This window comes from Nesoenas mayeri (assembly GCF_963082525.1).
Source record: "Nesoenas mayeri genome assembly, chromosome: 1".
NCBI lineage: Eukaryota > Metazoa > Chordata > Aves > Columbiformes > Columbidae > Nesoenas > Nesoenas mayeri.
In genome coordinates this window covers 112,320,498-112,339,210 of record NC_137541.1, presented here as the reverse complement: position 1 = coordinate 112,339,210, position 18,713 = coordinate 112,320,498, and the positions used below count along the sequence as shown (strand labels likewise).

General features: G+C 41.2%; 1 protein-coding gene across 5 annotated transcripts in view; it reads left to right on the top strand.

Moving 5' to 3' along the window:
• DMD (dystrophin) overlaps positions 1-16,611 on the top strand; it is a gene marked incomplete at both ends in the record, with an annotated part of 1,256,016 nt that extends 1,239,405 nt beyond the window's left edge. For 4 of the 5 annotated variants that reach the window (XM_080362523.1, XM_080362521.1, XM_080362520.1 and 1 more), the window contains 2 exons: positions 1,775-1,867; positions 16,514-16,611. In XM_080362523.1, the coding sequence (XP_080218649.1) occupies positions 1,775-1,867; positions 16,514-16,611 (191 nt within the window). Of the gene's footprint in view, positions 1-1,774; positions 1,868-1,938; positions 2,055-16,513 lie in introns of those variants that run through there. The other variant, XM_080362519.1, reaches the window with a different exon arrangement.
• Between the last annotated feature and the right edge of the window lie 2,102 nt (positions 16,612-18,713).

Genomic DNA, 18,713 nt, shown 5'->3' with positions numbered 1-18,713 from the left:
TACCACCAGAATGTCAGAGTCTCACCGAGCTTCCCAGGCCTTTTGTGGAAACAGAAATGGGGAAGACTAGTTTGGGTAAAGAGAGATAACTGAGGTCTGAAGGCATCTTTACTGTTATCTGCTTGCTTGGCTGATGTCTTATTTTGCTGTTTACAAGGCAATGCTCAGAAAAATCATCCAAATGAGAAAGAATAATGCTTTTTAAATAAAGATACAGCAATATTGAGGGTCGACAGAGTTCAGTTTGTATCAGCATTTACCAGGATATTTGGATACCAGTACCTGTCCTCAGTTCTTCTTGACCAGGACAGCAGAACCACTGCCCCCTTCTTTTGGTGTTTGTGGCCAGGTGGGTTTCTGCAGGTATGCTGATAAGGTTCTCAGTCTGGACAGAAGTGGCAACACCTCTCTCTGAGTTTTCACCTTGACGTCCAGCAGCGTAGGTAGTTCTGCTAAGGCACTTCTGTCAGCGCAGCACTTGGTGCCAAGTGACTCATGGCCTGAGTTGATTTGTGCGAACCCAGCACCAGTTGAAAGCTGAATAAGCTATTTTTAGCCCATTAGTGTAATAAAAGAAGCTGATATAAAGACCATAAGTTATATGAATTAGGTGCTTCTTGCAGGAACTTTACCCCACTTCTTGTACTGGAGTGAGAAAAATTACTCTTGGTCAGTGATAACTCTGTGAAGCTCCTGGCCCTAAGGTGAGGCCAACACTAACCCTAATAATAGGGAATATATGCAATCCTGAAGTGTTCATTTAGCAGGCTTTCCACTAGCGTGGAGCACCTCAATGTTTAAAGAATGTAAATGCTAACAGAAATTCAGGCAGTTTATTACTCAAGTTGAGTAGGGCAAGGCATGTTAGAATAAAGGGTCATTAAGTCACTTTCAAAACAAGGATGTACTGATCATGGTTATTTCAGCAGGCAAAATTGCTTTTGCATTTTAATAGGGATAAAAGAAATCTAGTTAAACAGGAGAATCTCACTCAAAATAAATTCTTTAGGTGTATTCTTTTTTCACATGCTTTATTTGTTTTGGAGGCTAGGGTCTGCAGTGAAATCAACATATGGATTTTAGTTATCTGAAACCATGACCAAAAAAAACCCAGTGAAAATAAAACGTATTGAATTTCCCATTAAGCTGCTGCCCTATAATCAGGTTATAGAAATTATTCAGTGCGAGAAATGTATTTTGCTTTATTAAACTGCTGCTAAACCCTTTAACGGTACAATTGAATGTTCTTCGAGCGCCAATCTGATGCAATTAAACTGTCAGAAATATTAATACTGATGCAGATGAGAATCTGGGTTTCTCCTGATTTAGGCAGCCAGGCAAAGCAGAGCTAATGTGAATCCAGCACTATTAGAAAGCTGCTCAATAGCAGCACTCACAACAGCAATTTCTTTTGCCATTAATAGAGTAGGAGGACCTGAAACACTGAGTGTCATTTATAGAACTGGATGTTTGTAGCAGACATTTTACCCCACTTCTTTTACCAGAGTAGATTATTTCTTAAATTCCTTTTAAATTAAAGTCAGTGTTAATTGTTTAAAATGCATTGTTTAATGTCATTTAAATTCTTTAAAAAAAAGAAAAAGAGGGAAACATAGAAGTTAACAAAATGCACCTTTAGAATTTTGATTGTATGCTAAGCAGAAAATGCATTTAAGTGAAGAACCTTAGCTTCATTGAGGACATATGCAATAGCAAGCTGTTAGCAAATGGTTTTGTGGTGGCTCTCAAGCAGTGGTGTGGCTTTGCTTTCCAGGCGAGGAGGAGCTGCTCAGCCCACCCCAGGACACAAGCACAGGTTTGGAGGAAGTGATGGAGCAGCTGAACAACTCCTTCCCCAGCTCCAGAGGTGAGCGCCACCGCCCGCGGCAGATGAGAGGGAAGAAGATAAAAGTGCTTTCTGTTCCTTGATGTTTTCAGGTGGTTGTGTTACAGTTTCAGGTTTTTTGCTGCTCTTTGTTTTCATTTTAACAATAGCTATACAGAAACCTGTCTTATTTAGAGCTGAGAAGCAGCCTGCTTCTCCTTTACCTTAAGCTACCTCCACAGGTGGCTGGTGCTGGATACATGGCTGGAACAATATCTGTTTGAGACTCTTTTTTTCCCCAAATGTGTTCTTCCCTTTTCCTGTGCTCCTTTTTTCACAGCTTCTCTCCTTTTCAGTTGGTCCCCTTGCTGATTTGTTTTTCATATGTCTTAGCACATTTTTCTTCTGTCCTTACCTTTCTCCAAGGAGAATCTGGTTTGAAATAATATTACAGATCTGAGTCAAAGTTCTTGTCCTTGTAGCACTCGGGTCCAGAATAACAGAGGAAAACCAAGCAGGCTGCTTCTTTGTGCAGCGTAGGCTGCACTTGTGCCCCCAGCCACAGCATTTCTGTCAGGGGTTCTGTTTTGCTCATTCCTGTTGTTTGCTAAAGATAAGCATTTGTATTACTGGGATTTATTTGTTTAGCCTTTTTTTATTTACGGAAGGTCTCTTCTGAGCCCAGAGACAATACTCCGCTGCCAAGAAAAATGACTCAGACTCCTAGCAGGGGATGGGAAGTTTGGGATATTACCTGGTGCTGTGAAAGAAAGCTCAGACATGAACCTCTTGGCAGAAGAAAGTCCTGATGTCTGTTGACAGCCTGTTAAGCGGGTTTCAGTAGCGGCATAGACTTACCACAAGGCCTCTTGCACAGGTTTCACACATCACCCAGGGGTCCTTCTTTAGCAGATAAATGCCTTAACCATCACACTGGACTTCCAGTGAAGCCAAGTGTTCTCCATCCTTTGAGTTCAAAGTAAGCTCAGCTCTCACCAGGCATCATCTGTGAACAGTGGAAAAGGAGAAGGCAGTATAAACTGCGTAAGATCTCATGCTATAGATCAAAACAGGCAATTGTTTAGAAAAATATTATTGTAGAAAATCTAATACAACATATTGTTAACTACATTGATCTGCAGCCGAACATTACATGAAAAAAGTTGTATGTCCAGCCCTCATTTTGCCTAAATATTGTCAGAGACAATAGAAGAAATATCTTTGGAGTATTACTATATAGATTAAAATGGGCTTATTTTTAAAGTTGCTGTGTACACAAGGTTGCGAAAGACCGTGCCTTCTTATCAGTGACCATTATTTGCATAAATATGTTGTATTTAGGAGATCTTGCGTGATCATATGTATCTAGATCTAGATGCCCATGCACTAAAATATTCACCGAATGTGGTATCTAATTTGTAATCATAGCTGATAACACTGACAAACAGTTTCTGTCTAAAAACAAGCTCAGTTTTAAGTAAAATAGGAGCAATTTACAAAGCAACACTTAATGAGATATTTGAAATACAGTGGTTCATTTCCTTGGAATAAACAGATAGATATCAGTGTGTTAGATACCACTCCCTACTGAATGAGTGTAGCAAAGGTTTTTAATTTTATTTTATTAGTGAAAAATACAAAGCTTCATGAATCAGACTGACAGAATATACAGTTTAGTTAAGAAAAAAAAAGGAAAAAAAAATATTTGAAATTGGTAACACCAGCTCATATTTTAATTCAGTAAGTTAAGCTATAACTTCACATTTGCATTTTCGTGATGCAAAATGTGGTCATTTAAATAGGGAGAAATAATGTATTTCCTTATTTTGTTTCTCCATTCAGTAACTATGTTAGAAGTATAGTATATGGTCATAAACTTCCCTAAAAGGGATTGTAGCTTGTTCCAACTTTCTTGCCTGACTAACAACCATAAAGGATAAAAATATTCTCTAGCTGCATGGAGGGTTGCAAGTGAATGGGAGGCACAGTCTTCTTTTGACATGTAATAGAATCATAGAATGTCCTGAGTTGGAAGGAACCCACAGGGATCGAGTCCAGCCCCTGTCCCTGCACAGGACAACCCCACAGTTCACACCATGTGTCTGAGGGCATTGTCCAGTCTCTTCTTGAACACTGTCAGGCTTGGGGCCATGACTGCCTCCCTCTGTCCTCCTCAGCCAAGCCATGAGAGGAGGTTCTGGTGCAGCATCAGGCACAGGCAGAGGCTGTTGGGCAGGGTCGGGCTTGCCACAGGACTTTTCTTCTGGGCCTGACCAGAGCACTTGTTGCACTGAGCCAGAATCTGCCTCTTCCTTTTTTCTTCGGCTACACAAAAAGATGAGTCCAGCTGGGAGAAAACATCATTCAGTCTCTGGAGAATTGTACCAGATTTTGGCTAAAGAGATTAGGACCTCAATTAGGTTTCTCTGTTCTTCATGTATCTTTTTGATGCATTTGCACGAATGCCAGGTTTGTGTAATTGCTTTTGGTTGAGAAACAGGAACGATCCGGCCCTCGATGAGAAATAGTTTGTCCTACAACCAGTACAAATGGATTTCCATTCACTGGTTGATGAAGAAGGCTACTGAAATTGTCAGTTTTGCTGACATCTCATGCAAACTCCAGTTACTGGAGTTTTCTTCTACTCCCATTTTAACGATTAAATGATACTCGACTGATACCACATAAACAAAACCTAAACCCACAGCTAATTTGCCGCAGGCTCACATAGACCTTCAGTGTGAGATGATGAACGCCGCGGTCAGTCACATTCCACGTGTGTCAGGGATTTACAGGACTGTAGGAAGCAGGGCTGATTGCTCTCAAGAAACCAGTCGATCAGGTGCCATTCTTCCATTGAGACGTGCAAATCTATATTTCAGATCAAAGTGTGAAAAGGGTGAAAGCAGTTTGGCAAAGCAGCCAGAGAAGAGGGTGTAGTGTAGGGATACAGATGTGGGGAAAGTAATGTAAAATGGATTAAATGCCCAAGACTGATTAGCAGAAGAAGTTGTGTTTATTTCTATACTAGTGCTGTAGAAGGAGAAGTCTGCAGTGATATTCATAGACTGTTCAGTTCCAGAAGAGCTGCAGAGTACAGAGGATAGTCATCAAAACTTACCTCTGTTGAAAGTGAGAATAACAAAATTAAATCCAAGAAGAGGAAAAAAAAACCCCATACAAATAATCTGATATTTAAACATAAAAACAATTGAGGAAATCTAGGGAAGTATTAAAAGGCCTGGGGAGTGACTGGCAGGACATTAAATGCAGGTTTCCTTTGTGGCCTGAAAAATTTCAAGCTAAATGTCCAGCCCCACCAAGTCACGGCATAGAGAGTGATACTCCTTTTGAATCAGGGATATAATTCTGGTATCCTATTGCCATTGAGATTAATGACAAATTGGAGGAGTGCAGAATAATATGACAAGAACAAACTGGACTCTCAAGGCTTTAATTCATGGGAAAAGTTCAAATCTGAATAAGTAACGAATACAGAAAAGGAGAGAATGTCTGTGCTTGAGTGCACAGATATATAGGGGAACATCACAGGATACAAATTAAAAAAATATTTAGTCTAAAACTCGTCAAAAGCAGCTGAAGAGTAAAATTTTATCAGGCTTAGAAAAGGTTTTCTAAAGCAAGTAATAGCTCTTATTTTGGACTTCTGAAACAAAGAAGTAAAATGTAGTAGTAATTAATTCTCACTCACCTGGAAATAGATGTATTTTTAGATTTCCCACGATTGTGCTGCATATAATTGTTTCTAAAAGGACATCAAGGCTTCGTGGCATCGTTTTTAATTTAAACAAATTGTGACATAGACCTTCTTAAAGAGATCTCTGATGCAATATCTTGTGTGCCTATACATTAATAACTGTTATAGGGGTTTTTTTGTTTTTTTTTCAATTTAACCTTTTGGCAGTTCTTGGCATTTCTTAAGAAACAGAGGATGTCTGCACTCCTTGCACAGCTGACTGTTGGTACCGAAAGCTGCTTCATTTCTGGAGAGGGAAATTGTGCTGAATACCTGATGATTGCTGTCCTTACGGATTTTTTTCTTTCCTTTTAATCTACAAGGTTTCCCATCCATTCTTCTTTTACTTTGCTGCTCCCAGCAAATTCACAACTGCTGCAGCTGCTTCAGACAGCTGCTATGCTAACTCAAAACAGATGTCAAAGCCAGAGGTCTGCCATTTAGTGGAAATCTACCATTAAATACCACCTCGGTGGTTTATTTGACCCTGTTTGATAATGGGCTACAGAGAAAAACATTTTCACGCTGTATTTGTGGCCAAGCCACTAAATCTCCAGGGAACTGGTTCATGGTTAGAAAGTAAGATTGACAGGCCAGTATTTTCAAAGCCAAATGAATCAGTCCTGCAGCACTGAGGAGACACACATTGCACCGCTTCAGGTGGATCTCATGGTGGAGGGGGCTGTGTTTTGTGGTTACGGTTTTGTGGCAAATGCTTTCTATTAATAGAGCTCGGAGAGGAATATAGGGGCACAAGTTCGTGAGCTAACTGAAGCTGGTGAGGTAGCTTTCTAGGCTTTCAATGCAGAGCCCTTGCTGGTGGATAATGAGAAAGTGAGAGCAAAGAAGTGATGAGAAATGAGACCAAGATATCTGAATAGAGCTAAGAGGCCATGGCATCGCATGGCCTCTTGACTTGGAGAGGAATCAGTACTCACCATTATTGTTTAACATAGTATTGCTTAGTGCAGATATTGTCTTGTGCAGTGTAATTATAACACCCCACAGCAATAAATAAATGGCATTAAGAACACCACCATCTTTTACACGTTTTGTTTTCCTTTTATCTCAGTCACATGAAAACACACCGGACACATTCTCTTCTCTCACTCTTCCATCAGCCAGGCGCTGTTATGAGAGGAACTAATGTCCTAAGTGGAACTAGCAACTTTCAACACTGCAAATAGTATAGTTTCATTCTGACAGCAAAACATCTTACAACTCAGACTTTTATTTCCAAGCTTTACTGAACCAGTGGAAGAGTACCCTGGAGTTACTATACTGTAGGGTATTCAGGAAATGCTCTTCCAGCTGAGCTACCCTGGCCTCTTCTGGAGTGTGTCCCCCTCTCTGTGCTGTGGCCTTACAGCCCACAGTAGTGAGCCCAGATGACCGACATCCCACATCCATCCCCTGTGGCACAACGGTACTGAAGTGGCTGAGCTTCCCTGCAGATTTCTGCTGGGACAGCGATGAGGAGGGCTAGATCTTCCATGATTTATAATGCTCAGCCTGATGTAAATTGAGAATAGGTTAATGAATTTAACAAAACTTCAAGGAACTTTTTTTTAAGAAAAAAAAAGCTGTTTGCAGATCCAGATCTGTCCCCTGTGCAGCCCATTCTGCTACTGAGTTCAGCGAGAGGGGCAGTGCAGTAGGTGCTTTCTGCTCTCTGCTTTGATCTGAATCTGCATAGATGCATTAAGTTTTTATTAGTGGTTCTGCTTTCAGGTTTGACTTGATCACTCTCTTTGTACCTTTGCCTGTGATACAATGTCATGTAGCTTTCCAAAAAACAAAAAGAAAAATAAATACTTTTCTATTTGGAAAGGGCAGGAAATCTTCACTAGGGCAGGAATAATAGATAATTAGGCAACCATGGACTGTGTATCAGCATTTTGATGCCTTATAGAATACCAATTTTCAGAACTGCAGCAATACAGATCATCTTCTTCCTCTGCAATTTATGCCAAGCCATATTCCTTGCCTTAAAACTTAAGAGATACGCATTCATTCTTATGCACAGAAGAAATAAAGTAAAATTCATTAAAGCCTCTTTAATCTTCCTCCAAAAGAAATTAGCTGTTACTATAGTAGTGCTACTCTTTTTTGTGTGTGTGTTTAAACAGGTTCTAGGGCTGATTACTCACCATAGACTTCCCTCACCAGATGTTTGGTGTGGTGCAGAGCTATACCAGTTGCCTTTAAATACATTCATTTTCCAGCAGAATCCAGTCTGTCTTATGTAGATATTTAGCTGCAATTGTAGGTGCTTGTGCAGACAAGTAGGCATTTCTCAAGACCTCCAAAAGAATCCATTATTGTGCATGTAGGCAGTTCCTTCTCTCCTCTTGACCCAAGGTAAACTGTCTTCTGCTGGATCTCATTGATGCCCCAGGACTCTTGCACACCCATCTATACCCTGCTGCAGCTTCTGGAGGCCTTAGGTAGACCACCTACTCACCTAAGCCTTGGGGCTCTTCCTCAGAAGACCAAAGTATGCGACAGATTTTATATATTCATTTTCAAGGATTTTCTGTTACACAATTTATATTGGTGAGAGGTTCTCATCTTCCCTCCTGGGAGCATTTTTTAGGGACTTCGTGGCTCCTGATGAAAGCACCAGAGGAGCTCACAGGGTGTGTAGGCACTCATGTAAGTCCTAGAGAGTTAGTCAGGCCTGCAAGGTGAAGTCCTTAGAACTGAAGTGACACCTCTCCTGGCCATCAAGCTCGCTCAGGTACCTCTGTGCACCACCAGCTTGTGCAGCAGAGACATAACCTGAGTCCAGACTCCCCTTAGGAGCAAAATAAAAATCCACATACAGAGCATGACTTCAAACCTATTGTTATCATTTCTAGTAGTAAGTATGCTGCTGGGGAGATGGAGAGGGGAAGGAAGGGAACAAAATGTCCTGTGTCCAGGAAATCATGACCTGTGCTGTCCGGGCCTTTCCGAGGCTGCCCTGGCTGTTGCTGTTGCCCGGAGCGTGTTGCTGAGCGGTGGCTCTGACCCAGGGTGCTCAGGGACACCCTTCACCCCTCATGCCGCCCCTCCTCTCTGTTACCACCTCTGCTCAGCGTTGCTCTGTTGCTGACCCTTGCTCTGCTCCTTGTGAAATACCCACAGAGCTCCTTATTGTCTTCCTGCCCTTCTCCTGCAGGCTGCCATACTTTGAAAAAACTGAACAGTAATTAGGTTGCTGTGACGCTGACCGGTGTGTTCTCCCATATATATCTGTCCCCCTCCTCATTGTCCCATGCGATGTTGTCGTGGTTGAACCTGAGCTAGAAATATGACCAGGATAGCTGCTTGCTCACCCTCTCCCACCCCTGCCCCCAACAGGGGAGAGAATCAAAAGGGAAAGGAGAAACTTGGATTGAGATAAACACAGTCTAATAAAACAATGAAATACTAATACATTACTAGTAAATATCTATATGTAAAATAGAAATAAAAGATACTCAAGGCAATTCCTCACAAAACACGCTGAGCAGCCAGTCCCAGGAAAACAGCGCCTGGTCCCACAGCCAACCCCAGAGGGAGAAAAGAGAGGAAAAAGGCAGAAAGGCCCAGAGGCCTCTGTCAAATGGCAAAGGGCTGAACTAAACATCCCAACTGAAACTCCCCTGGCTGTGCCCCAGAGCAAGCGAGAGTGAGAACGCCTGAAAAGGGCCAGAGAGAGAGCAACCCAGAAGGTCCCAACTTTTCTTAAATCTGAAGCATGACGCCAATGGGATGGAATACTCTTATTGATCAGTCTGGATGTCAGTCACATTCTGCCCCATCCATGCCCCTCTTCCTCGATGCCTCAGAATGTCCTTGGCTCTCAGACCAGAGCAATTAAAAACATTAACTCTGTGCTGGGCTGTTATCTCTTGTTCTCAAACTAAGTTCAAATAAAAAGTGTGCTAGCTATGGAAAATAAAGGTTTCTAACTGCATGAGGAAAATTAACCCATTTTCAGTCAAACCAGCACAGATGTTCACAATTACATCATTTACAACAGCCCTGGGGCAACGATCACCCTCTTTCTTGAACATCATCTACCGCAGGGACTTTCTCGCCCACGACTGCAGGCCTGGCGGTGCCAGTGCTGTGGCAGGCACAGTGGGACGCTGCTTCTGGAGGCAGCAAGCATCCTCTTGTCACTGGCTGTGTGATGGGAAGCAGGGCGGGGGGGTGTTTCTGCTGTTGATTGACACTTGGCTTTCTTCTTTTAAAAACAAATATGCTATGATAAGTGTTTGAGAAGAATCAGTATGATCAAAGTGTGGCTTCCATGAAGGCTTGTCAGGAACATCTTTTCAGCTAAACCCATTAATGACTCCTCTGTTTTGGCAGCACAACTTGAAAGTGATGAGACACTTTGTCTGTTTTGCCCTTTTACTTGATCTTTTTTTTCTCCCTTTCTCCTTCTGCCCCCTCAGTTTCAGCATGCTTGCAGATCAGCTTGTTGGAAACATCTTTCTGAATATATTTATCTTGAGTGCGAGCAAGTTATATTCCAGTGTACAGCCCTAGGTGTAAAATATAGTGTGTGTGTGTATACACATATGTGTATATATATAGATGAATGTATATCTGCATATATGTGTATAGGCCATAATAAAATGTAAAGTGTCTGGACGAATTAATTTGACATTGGGGAAACGTGATTTTACCATTGATACTGATTAGTAAAACTCAAACTGAGGAAATTTGGATGGTCAAAAGTGAATTCATATTTTCTCTGCTTTATTTATCTTCAACTGGAAGGGTTTTAGTAGTTTTCTCAAGTGTGTTTGCTAGGTTAAAACCAAGCTGCAGATTGCAGAACTGTTCTTGAACAAATCGGCTCAGAATCATCAGTGGATTTCAGTGCACTTTCAGTCTTTGTTTAAAGCAGAAATGCGGTTATATTATATTCCCAAATGGCAATTGAAGTGTCTCTTACAGTATAAAACATGTATTCATGTGTGGTTTTATTCCTTTCTTTTCTGATATTTCTTCCACTTCCTCTCTCTGTTCCTAAAGGAAGAAATGCCCCTGGAAAGCCAGTGAGAGAGGTTAGTGAGATGCAGGCTCACTGCCATGGCTTCTGTGTGTCACAGCTTGCTTTCCATGCCCAGCATGCGTGTGATGGCACCACGGGTTTGCTTGAGTTTGGTGAAGGGCTGGGGGGTTGTTTTTATTTTGCTTTGGGTTTTGTTTTGCTCAGTGCATTTCCCGTGTATGCTCTAACAGTAGCTGTACCTCTCAACTTTCAGTGGACACAACATCAGCTCAGGGATCTGCCTTATCTTACATCCTCCCAAACGCTGGAAATTCAGGAATGGGGAGGAGAATAGAATACGATGAAATTAAGCCACTGTATGACAAATGTATTTGGCCGATATGCTGCAGTCAATGATTTATATTCTGTTGCTCTTGTATGTAAGCACAACAGGGAGACCCATGTCTCTCGCTGTTCTGCTTACAGCCTCACAGTTTTATTTACATGTATGTGCCAATATACCAACCATCATCTCCAGTTATTAAATAGATGTTTTTCTTTAGAACAGTGAGAGTTGAGAGGTATAAGAGATTCAGGTGTTTTAATTTCCTGATATACTATTGCGGAATGAAGAAAGCTACTAACATTCACCAGCTCCGCAGTGTTGTATTCAGCAGTTCAACTGGGCGATGATTTTCACTGTGCATTTCGGATGTGGTTGGTTTGATGCAAAATAGATTTTCAAGTTTGTACGTCGCTGCTTGTTAATGGTGGAAAACGTTTTACACTGTGTTGTCATAGCACCTTTGAAAGTATCGCCAGAGAGCCTTGATTTTTCTTCTGTGAAGCTGCTCTTCACTTGCCAACCAGATACAACGTTTGAAAGATGAATTCCTAGTGAAAATTATTATTAAAGATAAAATATTCAGAGGCTGCCTGAGTGAAGTTGCAAGTAGCTGTGAAATGACCTTTCCCGCACAGAAGATGTTTTTTTTGTGTGAGGCAGAAATGGAAGCATAACTCAGTTTGCAAATTTCTGCTGGTATGGAGGAAGGGGGGCGATGGAAAAAGGCAGCGCTGGGGTTTTAGCAGAGCTGTTGTGAACCCCCAGTCACTGACAGGCTATCCTGGGAAAGTTCAGGATTTGTTCTCATGTGGTGCCTTGTAATACAGCGGTTCTCTGCGTTGGCTGTAGGAGCTGGCACAGGTCCAGCTATTTCGAGGTGTAAGATCCTCAGTGCAGGTTAAGTCTGTCCTCAAATGGCAGCCCCTCACATGGGGATCAAATCAGGTGCTTGTGGTGTCATCAACAGACTCACCAGCCCAGAAATGTTATGGAAATGATTTCATATTCAGCTCTGCATGTTCTAGGCTCATACAGTCTAATTGTTTTCCAATTCAGCAAAAAGGTGGTTGATTTCCACTATCCTCATTCCTATTTATGCATTTTATTCAGAAAAAGCTTCTGCTGCTGAGGGCATATTTGATACAATTAATATAAATAAAAATTGAGAGAAATGGTCATGTCCTACCTGATCAGATTCCAGCAGCTTAACGCTAGCAAAGTTGACTTCTTCAGTGAACTGCTCACCGCTCTACAGATATATTTGTGTTCAATGATGGTCCTAGAGGTGGAGGGGCTTTGTAACGCAATTCTTTGTCTGCTTATGAAGTGTATGAGCTAAGGTATAGAATAGCTTCTGCTTTATGTGTGAATCCATTTGGGCAAAGGCAGATCATGCGGTTTTAAACCCACACGGCCAGGTTTTCATCCCATTACTCACATTAGGTATTGGCTCTGTGGGTAATCCCATGGATTTTGTGGCATTACTCAGTATGAATAAGGGTATCAAAATTCAAGCCACCAACAGGAAGGATTTTTCTTTTGTCAGGGAAGGGTTAGAAATCTGTGCTGCTGAAAAAAACACTGCATTGTGTTGAGATTTCTTAATTTACTTTCTATCCACTCTTTTGAGTCTGAATGCTTCACATTTATTTCTCTGACAAGTGATAGTGTAAGATTGATATTCAGTTATTGTGCCCTCACCCAAGGGCCTTAATTCCAGTAGAGCCTCTAAAGCAAATTCAGCACATACAAACCGCATCATTCTGTATGTGACTAGAGGTGATGCAGTTAGTGTCTGCAGAATTAGGTGTCTCCTGCTTTCAAAGCAAATGTACCTGTACTAATATTCCCTCTATTTTGTAAGTTTGAGTTAATACTGGCCATGTCCTTTTTGAGCTTTTACTGCTGCATTTCAAAGTGTGTGCTAGTTTTTTTCTTAAACAGTAGCATTGTTCAACCTTTCAGTGCCTCAAGCATGCAGAAAACTTTTTCAGCTTTAATGTTTAAAAAAAAAAATAATGGAATGGAATGAATGCCTTCTTTGGTGGCATTCCTTTGAAAAATATGAATAATAATGAGTGGAAAGCTATGATTAATATTTTTATAAGTGCTTTTTGGAGTATAATTATTTTTCTCACTTGCTTCTTAATTAAAAATGTCAATGTCCTACATTTCGGTCTTGGAGAGGGCAAGTAAGCAAGTATTCAGTAGAAGAAGCACAGTTCTATAGAAACAGTGACTTAGAGCTCTTATTTAGGTAACAGACATTATCAAAGAGGGTGCATTTGTTGCACAAACAGTACCAGGGAATTATTGCATATGTCATTCTCAACTATTTGGAGTTGTGATCGACCTGGCTGTTACTCCCAGCTGCAAGAGAGGCAAAAAAATAGCTGGCAGTGCAAAAAACCCATGTGGGCAGTGGTGCCCAGCCGAGGGTTCGCCTGTGGAGCGGCTGGAGCCCCAGCAGTGCCGCCGCTCTTCTGGCCCGTCCTCCCGTCCCCTGGCTGTCCCAGAGATGGCCGTCCCCAAGCTGTTGCATTTTACAGTCCAGCTATTAACAATCTGCAGTGGTTTACGGTCATGCTCGGAGCTGTAAGCTCAGATGGCTCAGGAGGGGACACATGATGTCTCAGTTTTTCTGCATAGGAAATTAAGAGCTGTGCTGGAGAAGGTGGCATGGATGGTGTGGGGGAGAAGGAGTCGTATCTGCTTAATCACCCCAGCGTGTCTCTGTGCGGCTTTTGTGGAGGGAGATTGGATTTGAAGCATGGTTATTTCAAAAATATGGCAGCAATTAACAGAGAAAAGAAAAAAAAAAATAGACTAGCAGACATTCCTGCAATTTGTACGCATTAAAAGAATACCTAGGGATCCCTGGATGCATAAGGTCTTCTTGGCCTGTGTTTTAGTTGCCTGAACAATTTAGCAGTTCGTACCTACTGTGGCACACTTCTGAAAGATGTTTTTTCTATTTTTTGGTTGGAGTAATTCTTTGTAGGCCCAGCCCCTTTCTATAAAACCAGCTTAGCTTTGTTAGCTTTGCAACTCTGCATCTGACAGAATAAAACGTTATCAACAAATACTGATTTTTTTCCTGAAGATGTGGTTTAGCAGTTTGTGTTGCTCTTTTTCCACGGAAGGGTGATCACTCTTCCTGAGCTGGTAACGAGTGGTGGTGGAGTCCTTGAAGAGCCCTTGAAACATCTATTGAAACAACAGATGGCAACAAATCTGAAGGAGACACTGTGATCCCGCAGGCAGAAGTTCCTCTCAGGGCTGGCCACCCAGTTCCAACTCCCACCACCACCCTGTCTGGTGTCTGTAGGTTGCTGCAGGTGAAGAAGAGTATTTAAAGCCTAGAGATTTCGTGAGAGTAGTTTGCAGGGTCAGGATGTTTGTGGGGATGCTGCAGGTCACTCCGGTTATACCAGGGTTATTCTGATAAAGCTTCGATAGCACGTGCTGCAAAGGTACCTGAGCTGGGTCAGAGTTTCAGGTGAGTACAGCAAAACAGTGTCAGTTACCTTTCTCTTTACATAAGCACCTCCCATCTAAATATGTTCTTGCCTTCATATGACTTTGTCAAATTTTCACTTTCCATGATGAAATTTGCTGGACTGATCTCAGCCTGCATGGTGCCAGCAAGAGACATTATCCCTTACATCTAAAATAAATGTGGTAGCATACATTTACTTTAAAGTAAACTATATTTTGGCCAAAGCTTGGCAGGAATTTTTCATACGCTGTTACTGGATGTGCTGATGAGCAAATTACAGGTTTTTGCTTAGGATGAATAGGATGGCTATACATTAATGATTTATGGATGAAATTGCTGTTTGAGGCATCTGTTTCTCTGTGCATTAGTGCAATTAGTGAAATGCCACCAGATTAGAACCAAGACTTTATCTGGCAAACTGTGCCACGCACAACACAACTCACTATTGAACAGGCAGCTTGTTGAGTAGTTATCATTTAGATACAGCCTAGTTTTATGTAATGAGTGCTACATTTAAAAAATTAAAAAAAAAATATAGTATTTGAATGTAAAAGGGAGTAGTAGTTCTCCAGAAGAAACAAACTTCTCTGGATATTTCTCAGGTCATTTTTTTCCATTCCGTAAATGCTGATGAATATTAACTAACATCACTGTATCACAAGTACTCTCAGGGAGTAAATCAAACCCCTCAGGCCAGAGCAACAGAAAGTTTTATTGAGTGATGCTTCCACTGTAACATACTTTTAGTTGCTGGCACTCTGCAGCCTGGGGAGTTCTTGAGTTGGAGGTCACATGCACTTCTTTGCATCTAAATAAATCTTTCTTCAGTGATTATTTTCTAACTCCTTTTTAAACTCATTTATGTGTTTGGCCTCAACATCAGCCTGTGGTGATGAGTTCAGTAATACAATTACGCACTGTGTGGAGTGTAATTTCCTTCTGCTTATTTTAAGACCTTCCGTCTGCTTGTTCCTTCTTGTCCTTGTGAGAAATCCTCAACACTCAGCCCTTGGTTGGGATGCTCATCCTGTAGGGTGCCTAGATATGTCATATTCCCTCTTCAGTCGCGTTTTTTTCAGGAGGGAGACTCCAGATGGGATTCACTTGTTTAAAGCCTGATGTCTCTGTTGTTTGAGATGCCAGAGGATATTTGAGATAGTTGTAGAGGACTCCACATATGACACAGGACTTCCAGGAGACCCAAATTCTTCTCAAAAGCAGCTGGAGACCAGGCATGGTGTGCCAAGTGCCTAATACAGCAACTTCCTGGCAGTTTATTCTCCCTGCCTTCAAGTTTCTTTAGTCTCTAATTGTACTGAAGCCAATTCTTACTGCTGATCAGTGTTGCTTCCTTTCTATTTGCAGTGGTGTTAAAATGAGTGTGAGACAAAGTTATAGGTTTAATCTCCAGTATTGTTCTCTGCATTTGTCACTTCCTTGTAGGAGGACGATATGTTGTGGTTATACCATCTTAGGACTTCACAATGGTTATGGGTGAGGAGAAATGCACAAATGGACCACTATATAATAGTTACTCAATAACTTTGGCATCTGTGTTTCTCCTGGACTGCTATCTGAAAAGCAAAGGATATTTTAAAAATGACTGAATAAACTGCAGCCATTTAGTTTGGCCGTCATTTTAGTAATCCGTGCAGGTATCCTGCTGGGACCTCTTGGGTTTAATGATTTAGTTAATTACTGCTGATCTGTTTGTTTCTGTTTTTCTCCTTGATAGAACATTGAATGGTCAAACACTTGCAGCACGAGTTGGAAGCTTTTCTGTGATGTCAATGGATTTACTTGTTGCTTTTGGTGAACATTAGTAATGATGAAGCTTCATCACTACGGGGGGTGGGGAGGGTTTGGAACACAAACGTGCTGGCTTATTGTCGACAGAGTTTACCGCAGCCATTCAAGCCAGTATTGCTGATAAATGTTCTGCAAAAGTGGCAACTTTTGCTGACGATGACCTATCGGACTCATCTAGCAGACTTTCAGAAAGAATACTGAGCGTGATGGGTCTGCGCTCGGCCTTATCTGTAAAATGTTCCCACCAACCTGCTGCCATGTCTTCTTCATTTAATTTCCTCTTCTCTGACTTTCCTTTTCAGGCCACAATGTAGGGAGCCTTTTCCACATGGCAGATGACTTGGGAAGAGCGATGGAAACCTTAGTGACAGTGATGACCGGCGACAAGGTGTTAGAATAGCAAGATGTGTTTTACAACTTCAGGCGTCCCGCATGGTTTTTATAATATTCATACTACAAAGAGGATTAGACTGTAAGAGTTTACAAGAAAACAAATCTATATTTTTGTGAAGGGTAGTGGTACTATACTGTAGATTTCAGTAGTTTCCTAAGTCTGTTACTGTTTTGTTAACAATGGCAGGTTTTACACGTCTATGCAATTGTACAAAAATTATAAGAAAACTACATGTAAAATCTTGATAGCTAAATAACTTGCCATTTCTTTATATGGAACGCATTTTGGGTTGTTTAAAAAAAATTTATAACAGTTATAATGAAAGATTGTAAACTAAAGTGTGCTTTATAAAAATAATTGTTTATAGAAACCCCCTTAAAAAAGAAAAAAAAAAAAAACACACACAAAAAAAATACTGAGGCAGTGCATTTGTTTAGTACCATTTCAGCTCTGTAACTGCATCAGAGATTCATGTTCTGTGTTCTTTTCCTTACCTATCAAAAAGAAGAAGGGTATTTCCTGCAGCGACACCAAAACAGCCAACTTATATTTCTCATTGGTTCTGTCTGACTCTAGGGCTGGCTTAGGAAAAAAAAAAACTGTCCTCGAACTTCCAAGAAAGGTAGTTATTTCACCTCTTTCCAATAAAATTAAGAATTACATAAATCACACAGCTAGTTTGCAATAATTAAATGAAAGAGCACATTACATGACAGAGCCTGCAAAAAAAAATTAATGGGAAAAAAAAAAAATAAAAACCCCAGAACAAAGAAGGAAAAGAAAGAATTTAATGACCATCCTACGTGCCAGCATTTCCTCTGCTGACTAGATTCCTGAATGCTTTTAGTAAAGGGTCATAGAAATTGCCTTACAGGATTAAACCTTAGGACTTGAGTGCCCAGTACCCTGCTGGCCACAGGCATCAGCCAGGGCTTCAGCAGGGTCGGGTATCACGGCTCGTGTCACCTCTGCTGCAGAGGAGCTGAGAAGAACGGGAGAAGTTCCCTCCTGACCCACTGCGGGATGAGCTTCTGACCCAAAGCACAAGTAGGTCACTCACAGAGCGTCTTTGCTTGTCCAGCTCCCAGTGCTGTTGATGAGCATGAAGCTCCTCGATCCTCTGGAAGATGCAACCAGAGCTTTCCACGATGGGTGTCTCAGCATCCGGTCCCAAGGAGCTGTGACACTGTGATCAACCTTTGGGAAAGGCTGTAGAAGATTTACTGCTGTTCTTGTGCGCGCATGGCAATCAGGTGAAGGTAGCCACACTGCTCCATGAGACATGGATCACCAAAACAAAGGGCCTGGTCTTTTCTCCTTCCCCGTTTCTCTCCAAAGTAATCCCACAGAATTAACGATAACATGAGAAAGAGAGGAACTGATAGTGAAGCAGATTAGCCAGCTTGACTGCAGCTCGTGAGAGGTGGGTTTGGGTATGAGGTGCTGTCAGCAAAAGCTTTACCACTTCATTTTCTTAACCAGCTTTTAATTTTACCTTAGGATATGTAGAAACACAACATCTGACTTTATATTGCAAGAGTAAAAAATCTGTTACCTCTTCTTGTATGAAGTGTAATTAAACTTGGGAAAGATTTTATTTTGAATGCTAGTTAACATTGAACATAGCTAGTCATGCTATTTCTACCTCACTTTGGTTTTGTGGTGTTCCTAACAATTACGTACAGATAATGTTACATCATCACCACGTGTCCATTGTGTGACCAGGTCTCATCATTTAAATAATACCAACCATGATAATCATTCACAAAGAATAAGTACAATCCCTCCAAACCTGTGCTTTCCTAATAAGGAGCTTTTTTTAACACTTTATTATAATAGGAACCCTCAGTATTTCTCATCATATTTTTTATCAGAAGGTTTCTATTGAGATCTGAGAAAGAGTTGGGTTTCTTCTTTTTTTCCCCTCATAAGTTAAACCTTCTCTTCAGAAAATTATAAAAGGAGGAAAATGGGTTGCACGGTTGTTTTCATCAGGGTTTTGTTTTGTTTGTTTTACTTTCTAGTTTTTAGTTTTGGAGTGAGTCTGTCAAAAATATTTAAAAAGTTGAAAGCTTTATCGCTGCTTTTTTAAGCATAATTTGGGAATT